Source organism: Python bivittatus, unplaced genomic scaffold, assembly GCF_059951505.1.
Source record: "Python bivittatus isolate LINGU-HERP-01145 unplaced genomic scaffold, Pbiv_v1 ctg000350_np1212, whole genome shotgun sequence".
Classification (NCBI taxonomy): Eukaryota; Metazoa; Chordata; class Lepidosauria; order Squamata; family Pythonidae; genus Python; species Python bivittatus.
The window spans coordinates 30,608,354-30,635,000 of NW_028277074.1; the positions used below are offsets into that span (position 1 = coordinate 30,608,354).

General features: G+C 35.3%; 1 protein-coding gene across 2 annotated transcripts in view; it reads right to left on the bottom strand.

The window, feature by feature from the left end:
• POLA1 (DNA polymerase alpha 1, catalytic subunit) overlaps window positions 1–26,647 on the bottom strand; it is a 226,880-nt gene that overhangs the window by 55,223 nt on the left and 145,010 nt on the right. The window contains exon 36 of one of the 2 annotated variants that reach the window (XM_007421223.4): window positions 8,193–8,286. The exons of the other annotated variant lie outside the window; for it this stretch is intronic. Coding sequence (XP_007421285.2) covers window positions 8,193–8,286 — 94 coding nt within the window. The remainder of the gene's footprint in view (window positions 1–8,192; window positions 8,287–26,647) is intronic. 2 annotated transcript variants of the gene reach the window in all.

Here is a 26,647-nt window from a genome sequence, read left to right on the forward strand (position 1 = left end):
AGCACCTATGGGTGCAGGAAAACAGATTTTAAATGGATTTTAGAGGGAGTTTCTAACAATGAGAGCTGTTCAGCTACAGATCAGATTGTCATTAGAAGTGGTGAATTCCTTCTCACTGGAAATGCTGAAATGGGTTCTTAATAGCCAATTGTCAGGCTCTTATAGATACAGCCTGTACTGCAGAACCAGCATGTAGAAGAATTGGGCTAAATGTTTTCCAAGTAGCTTTTATTTCTAATACTTAGAATATTTTCCCTGAGCAAATGCTTATATGCAGTATGGTAAATATTTTCTGAAGTGAAAGGCACATCCAGATAGCTGCTAACATCCATTTATTTTAGCATGGCTTATTAATATTAAATCCTCCCCTACCTTGGCCACTACCATCACAGCTGCTAGGAATTACCATCAGTGAAGCCTTCTTCCGGCATGGACAAAAGGACAGATGGGGGCCACCTGAGATAGCATTAGCGCAAATGGGAACCAGGATTATTTTTGGTTGATTTGATTTCCATGATCAAAGCTAAGCATTTGTGTGGTTCCTGCCAGAGCTGCACATACTCATGTAGCTGTTTTGAGCCTTTCCAGTTTGACAGTCATATAAGCCTAATGAATAAATAAGTAAGAGAGGCTGAGTAATAATTGAAGTGTTTAACTGGGGGCTCCAAGTACTGGGTGGGATGGCAAGCCCTAGCAATCATATTGAACAATCCAGGAAGGGCTTAGGAATCTTGGTAAGAGGATATATTTACTGAACTATGTTGAATGCCCATTTAAGTCCAACTGGTCATAAATTCTTCCTGTATAATACAGAATGATGGCCAAACATGCAAAAGCAAAAAGTTCAAAACTATTGCTGGACATATCTAGTTCCTTAATTTTAACTCTAAGGACATTTCTTTTGCACCAATAGTTTAATTTATAAAATATAGTCTATATTGGCTATGTTTTGTGTATTTCATAAAAGGTGATTCATTAACAAGAATTACCTCACACAGTACGAATATCATATTTATAAAAAATGACATAAATGATTGTTCAATAAAAATGATAGGAACTGCAATTTATATAGTAGCTTGAATTTATAATCTTAATCATACCAGCATGTCATTATATCACAAAAAGAACTGAAGCCAAATCAGATAATGCAAGATTGAGCTGAGACTAGAACCCCTATCTTCCATATAAAAACCTAATTACTGTACCTGATAACCTGACTTCTTAGTGTTGCAGTTACTTCCAATTTGTAATTATACTTCTGATAGGTAGGCAGTTATTGAAAATTGAAGCAACCAAAGCTTTGATACATAACAGTAGCAGCAAACGTTGAGGAAAAATTCAGAGGAAGGTAACATAGCAAAGCAAAATAACTTTATTTTACTTCCATAAGTTACCAAATGCAGATGTCAAAAACATCTTTAGCCAGTTCAAAAAATGGAGACCAGAAATTAAATCGGCATATCAAAAGTAAGAAAAGAAAATTGTTACTATAAGTTAAATATGTTACTAGTTCACCAATTGGTCTTTTAAATACTCTCCAGTTCATAAAATAAGATTTTAGAAATTTTGCACTAGATAATTATACTTCCTGATTTTGTAATTAGTGGAACTACACGTAATTACATAATAATTATGATGGTAATTACGTAATTAAGATGTATAATTATGTAGTAAAAAACATTATGGAAATAAAAACTATCAACTGTATAACCACAATACATCTACAAAAAATCTCTCCTATTGCTTAAAAACTGTATTTTCCCACAAAATAAATAAATAAATAAATAAATAATAAATATCAGCGATTAGTATATCAACTACCTGTTGACAATTAAAGAAAAATCTTATAGATATTAAGATAGTGAATTATCCTCTTAAGATATAATTATACCAATTTAGTGATAATCAAACATGTGTTTTATCCTAAATCATAGTAAATCGACTAAAAATCCTCTAGAGACATTTGAAAAAAGCTAGAAAAACTTTAAATTGATGGTTCAGCACTGCAAATTTTATTATTTCTTAAATACTGATGTTCAAAACCCTTCAGATAATACACAATGCATGCCTGAAAAACTGAATTGTACCCAAACTGTATTTAAGATTTTTTCTATTCTATAAGCATTTTTAATAGTGTGATTTTTTTTTGCTCAAGTAGATTTATATAGCTATTAAATTCAAAATGGGGCTAAATCCATCTATTTTTCTGGAAAGATTTAGTTTGAACTAGAGTTATAGTATGCACTTGGTTATCAGCAAACCTGTGAATATTGTAAGAACGTTCTACTTCCTATATCATTAACTTGATATGATATAGATACATTTTTATTACAGGTAATCCTTGGGTTATGACCATTCATTCAGCAACCGTTCAAAGTTACAACAGTACTGAAAAAATGGATTTACGACTGGTTCCTGAAGTTGCGGTCACGTGATCACAATCTGGATGCTTGGCAACCCATTCGCACTTACGACCAGTTGCCAAACACCCTGCAATCATGTGATAGCCATTTGCAACCTTCCCTGCCAGCTTCCCACAAGCAAAGTAAATGGGAAGCCAGCAGGGGAGTCGCAAGTTGTTCAGGTAAGTGTCCCCCACCCATCCTGGCCTTTCTTCACTCACTTGTGCACCACACCCTCCTTCCCCCTTCACTTCCACAGATGCACTGCGTCCTCCTTCCCCCTTTGTTCATTTGCATGCATGCACACACACACCTTCCTTCCCACCTCCTTTGTATGCTCGCACGCACGTCTTCCTTCCCCCTTTGTTCACTGACACGTACCGTGCCCTCTTTGCACTGTGCTGCAGCTCTGGGGCTTTGCAGGAGGAAGGAGAAAGCCTCACGAATGGCCAGGATGCATGATACATGCATACAAGTGAGCATAGGAGGGTGCTGGTGCATGTGAGCGAGTGGAGGAGGGCATGGTGCATGCAAGAAAGCGAAGGGGGAAGGAGGGCCAAGAAGCCCGAGCTGCACAGTTGTGGGGCTGCTTGCTGCTCCACAAGGCAGGATGCAGGGTGGCCAAAAGGGCAGAGATGAGGGGGGAGATAGGTGGGTGGGGGGAGTAGGAGGCAGTCCCTTACCTTACTAAGGCTCAAGGCTTGGGGGGGGGGCCAAGCCCAAAATGGCTTCAATAGGGGTGGGTCCTTGGGTAACGACTGGTGGAATTTGATTAATGACGGCAATGGGGAGTGCTGGAATTGCTGTTGCTAAGTGATGTGGTCACATGACACCTCACTTTACAACTGCATCACTTAGCGATGGAAATTCTGATCCCAATTGTGGTCGTAAGTCGAGGGCTACCTGTAGTCGCTTGACAGGTTGTCTTCAAAGCCTCTTCAATTATCAAGATGACGACATAAATGCTACCTTTCCATACCAACCATATGGCAATTCAATGTATCCTAACATGCACACAAATTCTTATGTATTCCCTTGTACCTAGAGCGAACTAGTAGTCCTCTTAATTTATAGAAATGTTCACTTTGTAATGTTGTACTTCATTCTTAAGTTTCTTTTGGGACACAGTTGCAGTATGCAATTTGTATTTTTTCATCATAACTGTCACCTGCTAGCAGAGACATATTGAAGATCCCCATTAGTATCACTGAGAAATACTGCCATGATGAATGCTCTCCTTGTAAAGCTTTCTAGCAACTCATCCATAAAAAAACCCCACTTTGCATTGATATTTCGCACACCAAGTCATGAGCAAAAGAGAAAAAACAATGTTTAAATTACAGGATATAAGCAAATATTTCAAGTTAGATTTTGCATTTTCATGGAGGTCATACAGCTTAACCATTTCATTTTTCTAAATACAATTTTACAGCCTATTCATCCAGAAAGTTAACTGAGCATGTTTAGTATATTTATGAAGGGGCTAGTGTAAAATTCTGCTATAAATGTGTAAAAGTATTTGCTGAGCATGGATTTATTTTTAAAATAAATGCACAGTATAAAAATGAATAGCATAAAGATCTTAGGAAGGAGTGAAAGTACTGATCTAAAAATATACACAATACTTTTAATATCCAACCTTCTTCAATCAGTGAGTGGGCTCAATATAATCTAACCTTCCATTTTTACTTTAGTAATTGTTCTGATATTTCTGACATTAGTGTTAGAAGTCCTTAGAATTAAGATATTCTATTGCTAGGTTAGCAGATTTTATGCAAACAAACAATAAAATGCAAGATTCAATAGAAAATATGTCATGTTCAAAAATTATTTCAGGTCTATTCTTCACATTATTAAACCTCGAAAAGTTGCAGAGCTTCAGCCTATGCCTGACAGAGCAAATATCCTCAGCCAGCAAATTTTCTGCAGTCCTTCCATGCAAGCAAGTTTCTCTGTATAAACTAAGCAAAATACATACTTGAGATCAGCAACATTTTGAATGATTATTGAAACTTAATCATTTTTCTCCCTATTCCTTATCATTATACCCCACCCCCAAATGTTTAAACATGTTGCATTTGTAAATTTCCCTGTCCCTAGGTGTACATTGGATCCCCTCAACTTGGACACGATTACATTGGTCTTCCAATGCTTTCACAATAGCGGCAGTATCTCTGATTTACAATTTGAGAAACTATAATAGCCTTGAAAAAAAAAAGTTCAAATCTATTATTGCTGCAATAATGGAAATCTAAGTAAGGAGAAGTAAAAAATCTGAAAATTCAGAGGGATGAAAAGGGCTAGAAAACATGTAGGTTTTATACATAGCAGATATGTATACAGGCAGTCCTCAACTTACAACGGCAATTGGGACTGGAATTTCCATTGGTAAGTGATATAGTCGTAAAGTGCAACCACATCGCTTAGTGATGGCAATCCTTGCAGTCCCAGTTGCTGTCACTAACTAAATCCCATGGTCATTTGGTGAGACAACTTCCTACCGGCATCCCACAACCAAGTCAGTGGAGAAGCCAGCTGGAAGTTGCAAGTCCCAGGCAGCTCACAAGCAGGCCAGCAGGCAGGTAAGCGGCTGCTGCCAGGTGGGGGAGGGTACAATGGGGTGCGCAAGAGTGCAAGGGAAGCACAGCAAGGCTCAGGAGGGTGTGTAGGGGTGCACAAGTAGTGGGGGAGGCACAGTGAGGCTCTGGGAGGATGTGCGGAGTGAGTGACCAACGCGGCACAAATGCAGAGGGGGAAGGTGCACAGGTGGGAGGGACTTACCCCAGTGACTTGCGGCTTTCCTGTAATGGTATATGGGAAAGATCTTGGGAGATGGGGTGGAGAGATGCTACCTAGGGAATGGTCAGATAAGAGACAGCATAGCCCACAGCTGCACAGTGGGAGACGCAAGAAGCTAAGAAGGGACTCTTTTTAGTTTCTCAGGCTGTAAAGGTGACAGCAGGAGAACTGTACTTTCAGACTTGCAAGATTGATGTCAGCCTAACCAGGTAGACCCGACAGGAAACATGACCAGATAAACTAATTCTATTTTATTGTAAAGCTACATTAACAGAATCTTGTAAGTCTGAAAGTACAATTCTCCCACTGTCAACTTTACAGCCCGAGAAACTAGGGAGGGTCCCTTCTGAGCCTCTTGCTCTGTCCACTATGTATCTGCGGTCTATGCTGTCTCTTATCTGACTATTCCCTAGGCAGCATCTCTTTACCCCATCTCCCAAGGTCTTTCCCATGTACCATTACACTTCCCTGCTAACTTCCCCATTGACTTTCTGGGGAAGCTGTCAGGAAAGGTTGCAAAGGGAGATCACATGACCATGGGATGCTGCAACTGGTCATAAATGTGAGCTGGTTGCCAAGTGCCCAGATCATGATCACATAACTGTGGGGGTGCTGGGATGGCTGGAACTTTGAGGACCAGTAGTAACCACCATTGGTTCAGTGCTGTTGTAACTTCAAACAGTCACTGAATGGTCGTAAGTCGAGGACTACCTATACACAAGTTCATGTACGTTCAGAAATTAGTACCATCAGTACCAGAAAATTCTTGCAATGTTCTTGTCCTCCAAATTATAGGAAAAAAAGGAAGAGATAATAAAGTGATATACTAGGAGAAACCCACAGCCAAAAAGATTGCTACCAATGCTTCAGAAATTGGAATAAACCAAATATGGTATGCTTGAGTTTCCAAGTAATCTCCATTCACAAAGTATTTAGCATTCATGGAAGCAGGGTTAATACATTACTTTTTCATGAATGTCCATTCATCCCTAGCCTCTAATCTTCATCTTTCAGTGCATAGATTAAGTTTGGAAATGGGGTATTAATTCAGGTTAGTACAATTAGTAATGTCTTGCACTGTATTAAACTTTTCCTATATGCAAATAGACCACCTTTTTGAATGATCACTGATATTTAATTGGCCTCCAATTAATGACATATTTGTGTATCTAAGAGAATTAGTTTGGTATACATTTTAGTATGAGCCAATCTAATTTGTATATTCTGAATATACAATATTCTGGTATACCAACCATAATACATTTTTTTACTTCCCTAAAATGTCTGATGCATTTTCCAAACATCAATACATTAAAAAGTGTACATTAGGGAAGGCAGCAGATAAGAGTAAATTTATTAGAGAAATGTTTACATATTTTCATGCACTGAAACACAAAAGTATGTATAGAAGCTTCACATGGAATTCTTAAAACAAATACTGTACAAATCATATGCAGAAATGAATTAAAGTGGGCTTCTGCTTGAAAACAAAATGTGAACTTTATAGAGGCGTCCAACTTTGCACATCATATGAATTAGTGACCTCTGAAGATTGTTAATACTTTAAAAAGAACCTGACCTATTCACAAAATCACTGTACTTCAAATAAAAGAGTTTTAGTTTCAATGCATGCTTTTTAGGTATATCTGGTTAATTGGTCATTTTTATTACATATTTATTATAGGTAGTCCTTGGTTAATGACAGCAATTGCTAAGCAATGCAGTCGTAAAGCGTGATGTCACATGACTGTGCTGCTTAGTGACAGAAATTGAGGCAGACCTGTTGCTGTCATTAAGTGAGGACCACACTGGTTGTTAAGCAAAGACATCACGTGACTGCAACTTCCAACTTCCTGCTGGCTTCTCCATTGACTTTGCTTATGGGAATCCAGCAGGGTAGGTAACAAGTTGTGATCACGTGACTGCGGCACACTGTGACATCATGAATTCCAAGGACTGGTCATAACTACTTCTTCAGCGCCATTGTAAGTTTGAACAGTCACTGAACAAGTGGTTGTTAAACAAGGACCACATGTATCAGAGATCTAGCATTACAACATAAAGTTCCATTCTTCTACACTTTTTGTAGAATCATCTGACCATCTCCAGGTTCAATATCTGCAGTCATTCAACATCAATACATGCTTTCCACTCTCCATTAAGCATACTGCACCACAAACAAATCAAACTTTAAATCATGTTGAATATCTATAGTGAATGGAAATCAAAATAAATACCAGCTTTCTGCTTTCCCCCCCTAAATGCCATAGGAGAATGTGATTCCAAAGTTTTGAGTTATTAGGAGTAAAAGATACTCAGTGCTGGTTGACTTGAAGCTGCATGTCTTTACGTAACTGTGCATGTACAACTGTTTCACCAGCAGTCCAAGCAGAAGTGTTTTCTAGGCGTTTGCAAAGATAGGTTGTTAATCTGGGAAAATCCTCAAAGCAGCCTTCCCAAGGACAAGGCTGCTTCAACACTTACAGGAGAGACGCTTTCTTTGAATGCTTTGCACAGGTGTATAATTTTACCTTTATATTTTTGATAGTTATCTTATATATCACTAACAATTTACATGTTACTTATAAAAAATGCATATATAAAATACATTAAGTATATACATTAGTAAATATAATCTCATCATGTATGCAAAATTGAAAGAATATTTGTAACTCTGTTAAAAATACTAAAAAGATTAATCAGAAAGAAGCTTCCAGCAAAGGGAAGGATAAACCACCAGCATTCTCAATCATTTAAGAGAATTGAAAGTTTCCCAGACATTTCTTCCAGCAGTCAGAAACATACAGTTGATTATTACAACATACAACTTCTTTCCTGAACGCAATTTCTTAATTCATGCAGTCAGCTACCTTTATGTATATTATGTTAACAGAATGAGGTAGATTGGCCTGACATCAGAAAATAAGACTGCCTTTTATGATGCAAATTCCCACTTTAAACTTGCAGAGTAATTACAGTGTTGTAACATACCTTTCCCTGGACCAGTAAATTTTTCTTTTGCATAGTCCACATCAAAAATATAACGGTAAAAGCATAGCTGGGTGAATAAGGCCTTGTCAGAGTACTGTAATAAAACACATACACACATAAATATAATATGCTATTGAAAAAAAGCTCAGACTAGAATAACCACGTTCACGTACAACTTTTATGCTGTTTCACTGTTACTTATTGAAGTTAAATGTTTGCTATTAGTTTTTATCAGCTGCCTCAGGAAGCAATTTAGTCAAATGTTATGGCATAGTAAATAAACTCCTATAAAATCCCCAATCCTCCTAAAAAACCCAGCGTAGAAACCTTTTGCGTTTATGTAGTATTAAATACAATACAGTCTTGTTTTACAGAATGAGACAGTACAATTGTTCAGAGACATTATGCAGATATAAATGAAGCATCTGATTATATAACTTAGTCCATACATGCATCCAACAATGGCTTTAGAAACTATACATAATATTGTACCAGGAAATCAAATTCCAGCATATAGTTTCATGTTAAAAGTATGCTTAACACACACTATATATTTCTTATACAGTAAATGCTTTGAAACTATGTATGAGAAATAACTCTGAGCTTATGAACTTTGTGACATCCCTGAAAGCCTTTAAAGAATTGTATTGGTCTACCAGAGAGTACTCTAAGTTAGATTCAGAATGAAAATTTACTATCAGGACTAAATCTATCTTAGTGTTATCTTGTGAGTTAGTGGTTTTGCCTGAATATAGATAATGATTGGGAAAAATTACTTTGTTGATAGATTTATCTGTAGAATAAAGCTATTACTCTCACAAACTTTTCATTGGTAGAAACTGAAAAGCATGCTTTCTTACTGTTGAAGATGAAGACATTTAAAAAATAATTTCTTCAAAATCAGTGCATGCTATTTTTTTTGATAAGTCTATTAATTATAAGCACAAACTAGATTTTGCATCTTAGTTTATAAAGCAAAACTGTGTTTTCCATGAGAATATAACTTATCACAGCTTATGACTTATTATTTAATGGAAAGAATTTTCCTCCTTTCTTCTTCATATCTTTTATTTTTTTATGCAGTAGCTTTTGGTTTATCAATGGGAATAGCTAGTTCATTTTTCTCTTTGAGTATAACTAGTTTGGGACTGAAAGTGATGTGCAGATAAACATGCTTTAAATGAATTGGTTACAGGAGTAATTATTGATTACACAATAATTATTCCTCAATTAAGCATCCCTCACACAACAAATAGTGCAATGTGGAATTAATTTATATCTTTATAAGATTCAAGGCTTCCAATAGACTTGACTGTACTGTTAGAAAAAAGGATTATGCAAAAAATATTATAGGAACAAGAACATTAAAATTAACTGCCATATGGCAGGCGGGAAGAAATATAGTCATGAAATGTACTCTTCTCCTATCTGACTACAGGGGAACAAATTTTTCTCTAATAGACTGAAAATCTTTAGGATTTCAGGTGCTTGCATTATCAAGGAACTAGAAAGCAAGATCAGAAATTAAATATATGATATTAGGCTTCATAGTAATAGAAACAGGCCGTTGCAAGCATGAATGCTATAAAAGATTAGATTTTAATTAATTATATTAATTAATTAAAATGTACATTACTGCTGTGCCTTATTCATCATGTATAGACACGTTACTTGAATTTATATTTCTTTCAAAAAATATATTTCAGTCATGGGGTGAAAGGATAGATTTTACTTTTTGACCAATAACTGGTTAGCGAAGAGAAAGATATAAGAAATATGTTCTGTCAAGGATCAGTAGTTGTACGGAAAAGATAACTATATACATAAGATTGTGTTATTCCAGTTCAAGTAAACAATATTATGCAAAGCCCAGAATAGGAGTAAGAAATAGTAACAAAAAGAAATTAAAGACAACAGATAAGAAAAAAAAGGAAAGAAAATATAGCTATATCTAGTTTATACCAGTTGCTATACCTCTCCATACCTTTCTATCCTTGCAAACCATCCTTACCTTCACCATGTCCATAACCAACTCAAACGAATCCCTTTGTTCTTTAAAAATTTCACTTGTCATTTTGAGGAACTCCTTAAATACATCCAACCACAATTTTCTCAGTTGTCCTCTTTTTCTTGACTAACTCATCCTTCATAGATAGATGGTGATTTGAACCCATATTCTATGTGATCAAACCACCTTAAAATACTTCTTTTGTAGTAATCAGTCACTTTTGTATTCAGTCAGCAATAATTTGCTCTTAAACTAATTCTTCTTGTTTTACCCCACATGCTTCTTAAGTAACCCATTTCCATGCACTCAACTTTTATGTTTCTCCTGACACAGCCCACTTTTACTTTCATATAACAAAGTAGGCAGAAATGTAGTCTTGTTGTTGTTGTTGTTTAGTCGTTAAGTCGTGTCCGACTCTTCGTGACCCCATGAACCATATTGCGCCAGGCCTTCCTGTCCTTCACTGCCTCCCTGAGTTTGCTCAGTTTCATGCTCATTGCTTCAGTGATGCTATCTAACCATCTCATCCTCTGCCGTCCTCTTCTCCTTTTGCCTTCAATCTTTCCCAGCATCAGGGTCTTCTCCAAAGAGATCTCTCTTCGCATTCGTAATGTAGTCTTACATGTAGCCATTTTTTGCTTCTTTTGACAAATTCCTTCCTCACAAAGAACTACATATTACCTACTACCGTTCTACTCACATTTGCACATCTTAACATTTCCTCATATATTTTCCCATCTTTAGTTGGCTCTCTACCAAACACAACTACCATAGACTTTGATATATTAATTTTTAGAACTGTATTTTTTGTTGCATTTTGTTTAGAACTGGTTTTGTTAAACCAGATGTCTAAACTTTGCTGCAGATCAATTGCATTCTTAGTCAGCAAGACAGCATAGACAGCATAAAAAATGGTGCAAGTTCATTCATGTTCCCAACCAACACACCTCTAATGTCACTACAAGGATTCCCCAAGTAGATTATTATTATTATATCCTGCCTTTATTTTATACAGTTCAAGATGGCATACATAATGCTTCCACCTCCTATTTACCCCACAATAGCAACCCTATGAAGTGGGTTGGGCTGAGAGTGACTGGCCCAAGTCGCCCAGCTGGCTTTCATGTCTAAGGAAGGACTAGAACTCATATTTCCAAGCTTCTAGTCCAGCATCTTAACCAGTACACCAAACTGACTCTCACACAGCCTTCTTACTTCTTCACTAAGTATTTCATTTATTCTCACATATGCTTTACTTCCATTATATGTTCACTTAATCATGTTGTAATACCTTGTAATACCTTTTAAATATATGATGCAATCACTCTTGAAATACTGGAATATTCACAATTCTGTACTTAAACTTGATACTGAAGAGCTACATAACTATAGAGTAGTAGAGGACAATCAAAATTATTAAGGTATTAGAACAATTTTCTCCAAAGAAAGAATGCAATATTTGAGACTATTAAGTTTAGGAAAAAGGAAAACAGGATGGAATTAGTGACAAAATAGTGTATAAAGTATGCATGGAAGGACAAAAATGGGATAAAGAAAAGCTTTTCCCTCTTCCCTCATATAGTATGATCTACAAGTATCCAGTGAAACTGAATGGTGGGAGATTCTGGACCAACAAAACCAGGATAGTTTCAGTATTTAAAACAGTACTGAAGCCAGACTGAAAAAAATCAAGTAACTAGGTCATCATGTTAAATTCTTTGGCATTCTGTCAGCATTATATTCGGCCATCTTATCCAAAGTGAGACTGAACACTAATTGATGGAGTTCCACCTTGCATTATTTTTCTTTCAGCAGTGACCTTGTATTGTTTGTGGCTGAATGACCAATTCCCTGTCCCCCTATAAAATGGGATTACAATGGAATAGAATCCAGACAGATAATGTGGGAAATTACTTATGCCATTAACTTGTGTTAGCAATGGAGCCTACAATAAAATGTTGCAGCACTGAGTGCTCCTCATTAGTGTTCCAGCCAATTAGCCATAAAAGGTAAAGTAACTAGATATAAAAAGCATAGTGAGAACAATAAATGCAAGATTTTGGATAGATGTTCAATTAAAATGACATTTAAACATGAGAGGAAATACTTGGTCACCTGGCTGAATCAGAGCTAGTACTCTGTAATAGGTAGAGTATTAAATTTGAATTTAAATCAACAGATTGCCATTAAAATAATTGGATATCCTTGGTCACCTTATATTTCTCAACATATTCTATTTGCTAGGGTATCTCTGAGAATAAACAGAGTTAAATGAATGAGATTTGGTACAGAGCAACTTGGAGTAAAAGGAGGATATGCATTTAAGGAAGGTGACATGGTTGGAACAACACGGAATAGCAGAGTTATCTTAGGCAGCTGAAAAACTTAAAATACAGGTTGGCAGTGTAATAGAAAGCCTAATAAAATTGTGGGATATTATTACTTACACAGTTTCAAGTCCAAGTTTTGGAGCCCTCTGCCAAGAATACTACATACTGGAATTTCACTTACAGCTCTATATTTATATCAAAGACATTTAGTTAGTCAGTAAAAATAGGGTGTTTTGTCATACTGAAAATTTCGCTTGTTTTAACTAGTCAAAATTCTGCACAAAAAGTGCATGATCTATTAACAAAATAAATGCTAAAAATTCTATATATTAAAAAGCCTCAATCAGGAAATTGCATTTTAAAAATCTTATTATACTTTAACCCATACTTCACATAAATGTATTTGACATAGCACAGAAGCTTATTTTATTCCTTATTAGCTATTCTATGAAATGCATCATCATTATATTATTATACACCACTTATTTTTAGTAAATCGTGATTACTGCTTCCTGAAGAAGGGAAAAAAGAGGACGACAGCGATTAAGTTATTTGTTTAGTTTTTGGGATTCAGCAGTAATTGCTGGTACACATCTCCCTGACTGCACACAGGCAGCAGGTTGAATAGAACACTGAAATTACCTCCTTCATAATAGTTTGTTTTGATAATGTATTGTGTGTCGAGATGATGAGAAACAGTTGCTGTCAATTTGATTAGCCATTATATTTTTATGTTAATTGCCATTATTGGGTCCATTCTGTTTAGTGTCACCATAGAAGCCATACAATGTTAGCATAAATAACAAATTGGAGTAAATTAGGAAGATATATTTTTGCCAATTCATTTTAATTGCCCCTCAGTCCTTCCGTTGGTTAACACAGCTGTTGACCCATAATAAGCGCTAGGTCAATATAGCTGCTTGTCAATTCAGAAATGCAAAGTGCTATGTTGCTCGTAATGGATATACAACCACCTTTGCCAGCCAACTGAAGCAAGCGACTGACAACCCAAATGAAGGAATAAAGCATCAGCTATGGAGTATAGTGACCTGATATTAGCAGAAAGGCTAATTGAAAGTCACTTCCTAAATGGATAAGATTTTTTTTTTTAAAGTTATGCACACACATATATTTTTAATTATACTAACACCTCTTGCCCTATTGTTACCTAGCATATTTTGCAATTAGTAATAAATAGAAAACAAAAAGCTCTAGAGATTCTAAATGTCAAAGACAATTAAAGAAGATTTAGACATATGTATGTGTGCGTGCGTGCGTGCGTAACCAAGGAACAGAATCTTGCTGAGAAAAACTATCTTTTAAATTTTTTGTATTGATAAATTTTATATAGGTAAGTTTATGAATAATAGATTTTAACAGTTATCTTCACACATATTTTTACTTAGCTTTCATGGAATCAGAAAACTGAAGAGTACTTTTATTTTTCTTTGCCTGTACCATTTCCTTTGATTCTTTGGCTTAATTTCTTCCTTCAGTATTGCTTTAAACCAATCTGAAATAAACCTGTTGCTTGCATTAATGAAAGGTCAATTTAAAACGTAGCTTCAGCATTGCGTATAGATTAATTTTTATGTTACAAGTTAACAGAAATAGCAGAACTAAGAGGCATTTCCAGTTCTTATATTAGTCGGTGTTTTATGACTGATCTCTCCTGCCATTCTAAAATGAGCTATGGTAAGGGACCATGGATAAAACATTACATTATTAACTAGAAAACAGAAGTGCAAGAGATTGTTGCTTAATTATCTTCAAGTGTTTTTATGAAATGTCACTGCTTCCATTACAGAAATCTGAGAAAAAAGTCAAGAACTGGAGGTCCATAACAGTCTATGAAATTCTTAAGGTTGTATCTAACATGGCCACTCTGCTCCCAGAAGACAACTGGTAGCCAATGGAGAACAGAAACAATTACAAATATTCCCATTTTTTCTGCCCTTTAAACCATTAACACAATATAAAACAGATTAAAACTAGAACTGTTTTAAAATGAGGTTGCTAACCTTTCGTATCATATTAAAAAGTATTATCAGTTGAATGGAGTAAAATGCTTTTGCTACCTACCTAAAACTAAGCAGAAGAAAGGCTCTCCAGCTTCTCTTCTGGAAATTCAATAGTATCGTAGCCAGCATTCCTACTAACCAAATTTCTTTTAGCAGTAGCTCAGAAGATTGTAAATTAAAATGGTAGACGTTTTTCACACACACAGACACACAGAATCTCAGGGAAGGGCCTGGTTTTGTTAGGATGCTAAGACTGTAGACTTCCACTTTCACACACATTCACTGATGCATATCACTAATATTGCTCTGGAGCTGAGCAAAAATATTTTATGTGAAATGTTATTCTGTAATTTCCTGGTTTATACTGATTATTTTATTGCTTCTAACTTCATACTGTTTTTGCATTTGTTCATATTATTTTTACATTTTTTATACAATTGCCTTTTTGATACAAAGCTGAAAGGCAAGACCTTAGGGTTTTCAACAACAATCCTATCCATGAAAAGTAAGTCCCACTGTTTTCATTAGACTCATCCCTAAGTAAAATTTAATAAATTAATCTTTAAAAAATGATATAACAAAGGAAAGTAATGTTCATGTACTTCTACTGTGATATTAATATATAATTATTTATGAAACTGGCTCATGACCACATATATAATATACAAAAATCTTATATAGTTATGAGCTTATATGAATATACAAACAAATAAATGGATCCAGCTAACAATGACATTCTTCAGAGATAAAGAGAAAAAAGAACAAGTCTCATACTGAAAGTTGAATAACATTCTGGTAGCTATAATATTCCTTATTAGGTTTGGCTACTCTGCCTTGGAGGCAAAAGGTATGCCATTCACCATTTTTCAAATGTTCTGTCCTTTATTCTCTTCAATATTTTATGTTCACACATCATGTTTTTCAGGCTCAGTGTGATTTTTACTATTTTGAAATATGCATACAACAATTGAGCAAGATATGCAAACCATCTCACTAACATACATGAACAAAGTAACTAACCAGTTCATGGATTTGTCAGGGCACACTTGCATATATTATTTGCATAACATGTATTCATTCTATATATTAAAATGGTAACAGTCCCTACAATAATTCATTCTCTCCCTCCCCGCCCCCAATTCTTTTCCTTTTATTTCATGCTACAAACTATAAAAGAGATGGGGAGAAAGGTAGTTTGCCAAGTCTATTACACTGTTTTGTAAAGAAGATAATTTCTGCAGGCTAGAGAGATAACTTATTTGTATTACTTCAATTAATTCTAATACAAAACAGAGGCACCACTTCATTAATCAACGGCTAGAGAGAGAGACTTACTTTTACAAGAAGTCTTTGGTAATTTGATTAGAAAGAATGGTGACTCACATTATCATCTGATTCTGCACATCCATCAAGCAGACAATTTAGGATGAATTCTTTTAAAATAATTTAAGTTCTTGTCAGGAAATTGTCTCTCTTAAAGAGATATTTTTCTACAGCAGTGTTTCTCAACCTTGACAACTTGAAGATGTGTGGACTTCGACTCCCAGAATTCCCCAGCCAGCACGCTGGCTGGGGAATTCTGGGAGTTAAAGTCCACACATCTTCAAACTGCCAAGGTTGAGAAATGGTGTTCTACAGTATGCAGAAATGACTTGGTGTTCCAATACCTCAATGTTTCTCTACCCTTCCCCATCCCTCCCCTTGAAAGATGCAGTCATTAAAATGTAATTCTTATCTTCATTTTAGACAAAACTTAAGAGTGAATACCAATTAATAACAACATACTAATGAGCATCTGTTGAGATGAAATTAAATAAGGATCTGCTATAAATTTGGGGTATTATTAATTTTTTGCAAAAGTGTCACTGATTTCATTCTACATTTAGCTTATTTAGTATACTTTTCATCATGTCACTTTGAGATATGACAATTTTGACTGCAGGTAAAAAGCAAAAGGACTTCAAATTTCTGCACTCTTGAATATTTCTCATGAGATTCTCAAGGGAGAAAATGAGGAGAAAATATAAATAAATTTCCAAATAAAATTCTTATCTATTCTAATCTATTTAGCCTATCTATCAAGATCAAAAGCTACCATGTTAAATTACCAGCAAAGTAAAGTAACCACATCTTACTCATTTATCATCTATATAATTTATCAGGGAAATTATATAGTCTAAGTGCAGAATATGGGTATAATTTTCCAATAAATATGTCAATAATTAATTATAGGACCGACCATAAAAAATGGTTAGATAACTCTTTGCAAAGTTGTTGTCTGTTAGAAATAACCATTCAACAATTCAGTAATGTGCAAAATTTCTAAAATAAAGATGTGTTGGTAAATTATTTTGATCTCTACTATCAGTAATGGTTGAATTGATAGTTTAGCGTTCTAGTTATCTGTGTTTTAACATTCCTTACACCATGTAAAGCAGAGTATCAATGATACTGAACATTAACAACCAAAGGACTGACCAAACTGTCCATAGCATCAAGGTGTTATACTATTTTTAGATTTGACACAATGTGTATGTAACTTTGCAAGTAGATTCAACTGATTACCTTGGAACCTGCAAGTAGCAAAGTTTTAAAAACTAATGATAGTTTTCAACTGAATTTTGGAAGCATCTGAATTAGCTGTGAGACTGTAATGGGAACTAGCTATACAAACTCTAGAAAGAGCTATTAGGTCAGAATCATACCCACAAATACTGGTAGTCTAATCCCTTCTATCTCTAGTAAGGGATTAACTCCCTTGAGGTTAGATAGTGAGGAAAGAGTTTGCTAGAGTTTTGTTCTTTTGAATCTTCCTTCAGAGTAGCAGCTGGCTTTCCTTGGAAAAGAATCTAAGCCCACTCCAGGTTATGGGTGAAATCTTCCAGGTCCTAGGATACAAGAAAACCCACAGAGACTTCTAGGAACAGTGAGTAACTAGAGCTTAAGTGGGATTAGGATTTGATTTACTTTGCAGGTGTTCAAAGTACATTGCCTGGTTTTGTTCAAACATATTTTGGATGATCTATCTATTGCTCCTTTGTTAACTCTATTTTGAACATACATCTTTTTCACTAAGCCTATTCCTTTACTTTTGTGTGATCTGCATAAACTTTAAATACTATTTAAAGAGATATTTTTGGTATCAACTGGGGTTTTTTTTAAGGGGTATAATCTGGGAAAATTTGTTTTTGTAAGGTTTAGCCTTCCCAGGTTAACTATCAGATACTGGGTTTAAGCTATTCTTTAGTCAGGTTGAAGGAAAAATAGGTAATGGCAGAAAATTCTAGCTGAATGCAATCACCACCACATAACCTTGGGTTGCCTTGGTTGGGTAGAATAGGCCTGATGTTAGAATAATTCAGATCAATAGTTCTAGAATGACAGAAAATAAACACTAAGTGTTCCCAACACAGAATATAGCTTAAATATTGCAATTTTAAATCTTTTAAATTTTTATTTTTTAGCATAGTGTATCAAATAAACACAAGTTCGGAGATCATAGAAGTAATAATAAGAGACACAAAGTCCTGTTAACCATCTTACCTTTTCCTCCTAGCTAATACTTACAGAGGTCTACCAATGTACTTAAGATTAATAGATACAATTTTGTGTTAAGGATCCACTCAATTAACACCACTAACATAGTTATTAGCCTTTAATATTACAGCCGGACCATGAATTCAGAGAAAAGCATCTTCTCCAATAATGCAATTCTACTATTTAATGGAATTAGTAATTCTGTGGATGCAAATGGTTCTTGCATACTAGGAACACATGCATTTGCTGAATAATTATGCAAAGAGTGCTATATGCATAGATTCTACAACTATATAGGAGAAAAAGAAAAGAGAAAAATTGAAGACTGTAGAATTATTCTTTTTAATTTAACACACAAAACTGCCATTATATTTAAAAGTAATTTGCAAAGAGATTTCCTATACTTCTGGCACTGAAGATTATACATTATGTATAAAAGCAATGCCATCCTCAGTGACACTAACTTTAATTTAGGTAGTCACAGGGTTAGCAAAAACTGTAGTATTTATGTGGATTTTATAGGATTGGATGACCTAAGTAAGTATAGCAGTGCTCTCAGAATATTTCAAGCAGACAATCCAGGCTTCACAGTATTAAGCAGTAAGGGGTCCACCAAAGTATATATTAAGTATCAGTAAAAGACAGTTTTGTATTTGATGGTTCCTCCCAAACAATCTTTCTTAAGGATAAAAACATTATAAAAATGTTAAAATGAGAAGCATGTTTGAATTTTTAATATATATTTATTACACTAGTTTTAAAATTTGTTAATGAGCCCTGAGAAGAGAAACTATTACTAAGTTTCACTAACTTTGAAAATTCTTGAAATAAACATTTCTGTTAATGAGCTATTATAGAAAATGTATACCAAGCTACTGTGCATTCATTGTACTGAAACAGCTGCAGCATATTTCTCTGTGATGTTTTCTTCAAACTCTCTTCATGCAATCCACACTTTTTCCAAGTATCATTGAAATTACTCATCTTCTGTATTCTACTGTTCCTTTTTCAAATTTTTAACAGGATGTAATGATACATCTCTGTTATTTGCAGAACTAGGATATAGAGAAGTTTAAGTGGAATAGTTAATACATTAATGGTGCTACTGAAGTGACATTTGTTATGGTCAATATACTTAAAGCAGAATACACTATCCATTCTCCAGGCAGAATCTGCCCAGCCTACATGATATAGAAGGAAGAACATGCTTTGGGTGCCCACCTCATGAGAGGCTGGGGGTTTGGGATCTGTAGAATGATGTTCTCAATGGCAGCCCCCTCTCTGAATTAGCATGCGTGTGAAGTCTGATTGGTCCCCAACTTCCTCTCCTTTCAAAAACTGGTGGAAAAAAAAGGTTTTCAGTCAGAATGTTTTTAATTAGTCAGCAACAGTTTTTCATATGTTAGTTACTTTATTTAATGAAGTACTATTTTATGGTTGTTTATAGAATACACATTGTAAGCCAGCTAGAGTTGCACAAATAAGAGTATATGCCAATGCTACTAATAAAGAATAACAAATTTATTTATTTATTTGTTTATTTGATGTGTATGGCCATCCATCTTGTGAGACACAACTCTGGGAAGCTAACAGCAATAGCAAAAACAGAACAATAAAACAATCCAACAAACAAACAAGAAAAACCCAGCGTCCAATCAACAATATCTATCCAGTCCCCGGGGCTCCAACTTTGCTATTTCAGTGCCTGGGGGGAAAGACAGCTTTTAATGGCTTTTCAGCCATTCTGCTTTAATTTATTACTCTGTCCTTAGTTTGATAACCACCAATAGCAACTTAGTTGTCTCATGCTGCCAGTTCTATCAGTCAGTAAAAATTTGGCATAGTTATGGCTAGGTCTGTCTGGTACATATGCTACTGGTCTCACCATTAATTACTTAATAGATTAGACAAATTTGCCATCAGGAACAATATAATTCCTGAGCTCACCTGATGGCAAGATACTACAGGCTTGAATATAGTTTGATGTATAGAAATAATTCTCAGTATATATGTATATTCAGTGTATATAGGCACATGCCTACAGTTAAGCATTGGGCATCAGTAGTAACTTCTTTAATCTTAATTAGGTGCCCAGTAATACTTGAACATTATACTCTGTTATGCTTATGAAATTAACTTATTCTGAGCATTGATTTATTTTTCTAGCTTGCCTTTTCTGACTTAAGAATGGTTTTCCAGCTTCTAAGGTAATCTGCTAATTTTGCTTGAGATTCTTTAACTTTCTATATATCAATTCTAGAACTTTATGAATCAAATTATGTGCTCTGGTACTGAACAGGCATCCAATTACGAGCCAAATATATAGTTTTCTCTAAATTACAGAATTAATTACTGAATTTGATGATTTTAGCATGCAGAACATCAAGCTGATGGCTGGGTTCATAAATTGTGCTAAGCCATAGTTTAATTAATGTGGGTTTATTAAGTCACAGTTGACTGGAGTTACACAATATGCTAAACCATAATAAGCAGAATACATTAAGGCATAGTGGGACCCCGGTCAATGGATAGTCAAGAGGTTTGGTTCATAATGATTTCTTTCATATACCTAACACAGAGAAGGAGAGCTATTTTCAGTCAGTGCTAAACCCAAATGGTTGTGCATATCATAAGCCTTCTATTGGGAGTAGGTCAAATTGTTGCTGTAACACTTCAGAAGATTTTACTTCATATTCAGGAGTAAGGATTTGCAATAGAAATTATTCATTTTCTACAGTATATAATTGTTTTCCTACTGCTGTGTGCAAACTTTGGAACTTCCTATCAAGAAATTCATTCCTGGTCTAGATTTTATTACATGCCTAACTAAAATTTCTAGGATTTTTTTTCTGGATTTTTAGCAAGTCTTATGATACATTTTACAGAACTCGGCTAATTATCTCATTGCAGGCTTTTAGTGAATTCTAATTCTTTTGAATTATAGGAGAAAAGGAGAATAGAGTTTATGTCCAAATAAATAAATGCTAGATTATACCAAATCATCCGTCCTAGGTATGTACAGTAAAGGAAAGTGATAGAGGAACATGCTATTCATACTCTCCCTTAATAGTAGAACCAATGTATCCTAAATGAACAGAACGTTAGTAAATTAAAAAAAAAAGAAAGGAATTCATTACAGTGGCTATTAAGTGAGTTTCAAGCTCAGAAAAAATACAAATGTTCCAGAGCTCTATCCCAATAACAGAAGAAAATGAGTACATTTCATGCCATGTTAATTCAACTGTTCTAACAGCCTGCAACTGGGTCAGTTTTCCCCTAAAGCCAATCATATGGAATTGTCTTTTTGTATTCTTTCTGGGGAATAGTAAACTAGGATTCAATATAAAGAAGATCAAACTAATGATGCATAACTAACCTTAGAACTGACAATAAAGATACTGAAGTGATGGATAGCTTCTGACTTTTAGGATTGACTTTCAATAGTAAAGGAATGAGCAGTCAAGAAATACACCACAAACTACCACTTGGTAGAGCATCAATGAAGGCCTTGGAAAAGATATTCAGATGTTGGGATTTACCTATTCCTATAAAGATCAGAACTGTGCAGTCAATGGTTTTCCTGTGACACTCTATGGAAGCAAAAGTTGGACTTTGAAAAAGCAGGATTATTGGTGCTTTTGAATGCTGGTGTTGGAGAAGACTCCTGAGAATACCACGGACAGCCAAGATTTGATCATTAAACAAATCAACACAGAGTTCTCACTTGAGGTACAAATGGCCAAGTTCAAATTATCATACTTTGGACATATTATGTGAAGACCTAGCTCTCTAGAGAAATCTGCTAGGAAAGGTAGAAGGAAAGAGAAGAAGAGAACAACCAGCAGCACCAATGGAAGACTTGAAGTACAAGGTAAGGGACATATTGTCTTGGAGAATCTTGGAGTATCTATGCAGTCAATAGGAGTCAACACCAATTTGATGGTACATAATCATTCAACCAACCAATCAATTCCATCTGGGGAGCAGTATGTAGGGAAAGCATGGAAAAAGTCTTATTTTACTTCATAAAGTCACTTTTAAGCTTGAAACACTTCAGAATGATTGAAACAACCCATGTCACCCTGAGTGGAACATTTTGTGCTTAAAGACATTCAATTCAAAACACCAAATGAATCTCACGTTTCTTCACTTTCTCTGTAGATGTTACACTAGAGGAGACCTTCCCATCCAAAAAACTTTGGTCTATTGTTGGTAGGATTATATGGAGCACCTGAAACAGCAGCTATGTTGAAGACAGAGACAATTCTGCCTAAAGTCTGAGAAATTTGGAATAAGATATTGATAACCTCTGTCTTAATGAAAGGGCAACAGAATTTTTGCAATGTTCAAAAATAGAACATGAATCCTTACATTGCTTCCTGCTAAAATAATGATTCTTAGTAGCAAGGACAGCTGTATTGCATCAGTCTGCTGCCTGTCTTTCTCTAGAGATCCTTTTCTGTTGCCTCTTTTGCAAAAGAACCATTCATTCTTAATACATTCCAATGTTACTTTTCACGTGACTTATACTATTGCAAACAACAAACACTTACTGGTTTGTGTAATATCTATGACAATTAAGCAGTTCTGCAGTTGCAAATGTCTGAGTGTGTTAGGTACAGGCAAGCTGTTTGAGATATTATCCAGGAAAAGGAAAATAGAAATCCCTTTGCCTGGAGTAAAGTTACCAAAGCTAGAAAGGTCCATAAACGTTTTAGGGCAGCCTTTCTCAATGTCATATCTTACAGATGTTTCAAACTAAAGATGGTAATTGGCAATGTCAGCTAGAGTTGATGGGATCTGTAGTCTAAATATGTGATGGGGAAACATGGTGAGAAATGCTACCAGAGCCTATGTCAAACTAAAGCTAGGGATTCACGTTAATTTCTATGTCTTGTAAGCTTCTATTCACATGCCTGATGGAATAGGGACAGGTCTGATGAAGTTCTGTGAAAAAAAAAAATCAAGGGATACACCACAATGAATCTTAGACTTGTATTGTAAAAATCTCTCTCTCTCTCTCTCTCTCTCTCTCGATATTATTGGCTTCTTTATTGCCATTACCACATTTCACATTTTTTTAATGATCAGTTTTACAACTTCTGTCCATAGGGGTAACATGGTCTCAAGAAATATTTGAGCAATGACAATTATGCCAATAGCAATCACAAAACATGCTTGGAGAAATAAATGGGAGAAAGAAGTCATGCTGAAATTATTACTGAATGGTTGTGTGTGAACAAACAAAAAGCAGTAAAAGAGAATCTACTATAAGGCTTAATTAACTTAAGTACTAATGTGCTTAATAAAACAAAAATTAAGTAATCAGAAGATATACACCAACTATACAGTAAAATGTATACATCACGGGACTCTTAAGAGAAAGCTGAAAGAGATAATTTCAGTATCTACAGCTTGTTCTGAACAATTATGGGACCAAATCTAATGAAAGAATATTGATTGCAAGATAAAGCATTAACTTAAAGGCAACTCTAAGAAAACGCCAAACAGAAATATTTTAGTAAAAAGTATTGGAAAAATCTGTGACATGAGGTACAGAAATATATTTTCTACAACTTATTTTCCCAATAAATTTAAGTCTGGAGGTTTGGCTAATACATCTAGTATAAGCAGGGGATTCCTTTTAATATATAATAGTAGTAAAATCTATACTATCAAGTACTGCAGAAATACAAGATTTTAACAGGGGACTAGTTGTAGAAGGATTATACAGTTCTAAATGAAAAATAATTATACAAACTGATAAAAATTGTTAGGAAAGTCTCACATTGAAGTTTAAGATCAGAGTTCTGGGCTGGTAGAACCAATTTTACAATTTTGACAGCACATGGCAGCTTTGGAGGGCTTATGTATTCACAAAATGTGCTGTTATGGCCATGGGTAGTACAAAGTACCTAATTTCCAGAACACAAACTAGGGAGGTTGCTCCCTGTTATTGACTTTCACCCTTTAGGATGTTCCCACCATCCCAGATTATCTTCTTTTCTTATGCCCCACTCCCCCAAAAAGCACTTGCCTGCTTTTATCCACCATTTGTATTTCCTCACAATTCCTTTGGGGCTCAGAAGCATCTTTGGAAATAGAAGTGACATTGATGCTTTACTTTGTATCATGCTTTTCATTTAAAATTTCATTTAATTAAAACAATCTAAACAAATACATAAACTCACATGGAACAGGAAGCCTGGTGGACAACAAGAAAAATGTTGTCAGTCTATTGGCATTTACAGGAAGTATTCTATCTACCCCTGGTTTAATAATCTGAAATCTAAAATGGCCTGATGTCCTCATTCTTGCTTAGGTTTCTAAAGAAAATTAAGGATTTTTGGGAGTGCAGGGGGTGGAGGATAGATTTTATTGCCTGTTTTTGAAGGAAGGTATCTATGAGTTTTGTTCACATGTGTGAGAGATCTGCATGCTGCTTTTTTTTTTAAAAAAATACTGTGGATTTGGACCATTTTCTGGAAAGTTTGTGTGGGAATTGCATGTGTTTGTGTAGGCATGTACAGGTTGGCTTTTAATTTTGTGAAATGTGTTTGTCAGAGGGAATTTTCTTGGCTCCTTTTGGATGATGATGGGTGTGTGACCTATATTTTTGCATGGTCTGTGTTTTGGGAGGCTTTAGATAGATATATTTTGTATTGTGTGTGTATATGTGTACACACTTTATCTTTAGGTCTTCAGTATTTTGGAGTTTTCTAGAGTATGCAAGCAGGTTTGTGAATTTCCTCTTCTCTTTCTCAAAATGAACTAGATTAAGACCGTAGAACAGAGCATAGTGTCCTGGGATCTGTAGAGCAATGAAAACACTCCTCTTGCTTCTGTGAAAAATATACAGCTTCCTATTGACTGTCCATCTCATTAATTTATATCTGATCAATTATAACAAGGAAACAGTGTTAAAAAGAATCTCATTCATTCTTGGCTACAAGAAAGTCCTCTCTCTCTAGAGTGAACCAAGAGGAATCTTTGTTTATGTGAGCAAGAGCAATGACACTGATGCCCAAATCCTATTGACAACAGACATATTTTAGATACTAGTGCAAAGAATTTTAATCGTCTGTTCTGCAAACATCTGAAGTGCTCTAATCTTTCAAATAGGAGGCTTGTTTGGAATTAAGATCAAACCACTATGCCTTACCTATGTCTATCTTTCATGGAGTTCTATTAGATCCAATTGTTTCGATGACTTAACCAATGTGATCAGCTCAATGAACTTTCTTTTCCTTTCTCAGAACAAGAATTGGTTTCAGGCATTACTATATTGGCAGCTTCATTTTCTATCTCTTCCCTAATGATCCAAAGCATGGAAATTGTCTTTTTTACAGCTGCCACTAGATCAACAGTGGATTGATATTTTAATAAAGTTATCGTCCACAATTACAGGAATTCATTCTTGTTCAGTAACAGACCACAATGCACTCACATGGAAAAAACAAAAAATAATATAAAATGTACTTTCTCTCAGCCAATCTCCTAATTTAAGCCATTGCTAAAAGATGACCTAAGAAGTTTCTAAAGCAAGATTTGTGTTAAGCTTAACCTGTCTTGCATCTTTCAAGGCCTGATTTCCAGAGGCTGCAGATGTGAAAGATGCCTTGTTCTCTTTCACAGTTAATTTAATTTGCACCTAACTGTTGGTTAACTAGTTACATAACATCATTCATCTCTCTGGCCTACTATGTCTACAGTAAGATATTTTCTTCTGTTCTCTCCAAGTTCCCAGATTCAGATAGGACATGTACATTGAGGCTGTCTCTCTAGCACAGTCTTGTAGCAAGGTATCTAGTAGTCAAGAGACCGTATCATATCCAGTGACTTGTGTTCAATTGATTGTTTAGCACGGATTGTTTTAGGTACAGCTAGCATTCATTTGGGAGTGAGGAAACTCCCTATTGTTTTAAAACTAATGATCTATGTATCTTACGCTCCTAGATTAATAGCTCATAAATTACCCCAATTCCAACAATTCAACAATTAAATTTTAGGATTAGATTTAGATTTAGGACTGTCATTTTTGTGCTTAATCTACTTTGGTATATAGAATCTTTTGGGGAAAGCATACTTCTTGAATCATGTCAGTGCTGTACTCACAAAAGGCATCACAAAAAATTAACTTGCAGGTAGTCCTCACTTACTGACTGCCTCGTTTAGCGACTGTTTTGACTTAACAACGGTGTAGAAAAACCAGCTTTGTGATCAATCCTCACATTTACGACTGTCACAGCATCCCGCACTCACATGACTGTCATTTGCGTGCTTCCCAACCAGCTTGCAACAAGCAGAGTTAATGGAGAACATGGAAGTAAAATTACAAGTTGTGGTCACATAATGTTTCACTTAATGATTGTGGTGACTCACTTAACGACTGAATGGGAAGTGAGATAAGTCTGTCATGGTCATGTGATTTTACAATTTTACCATTTTTACCCCTTCCCTTGCCTTCTGCGACCACAGCACTTAGCAACAAAGTTGCTGGTCCCAATTGTGGTCACTAAGTGAGGACTACCTATATATCAACAGCTATTCAAAAATGTA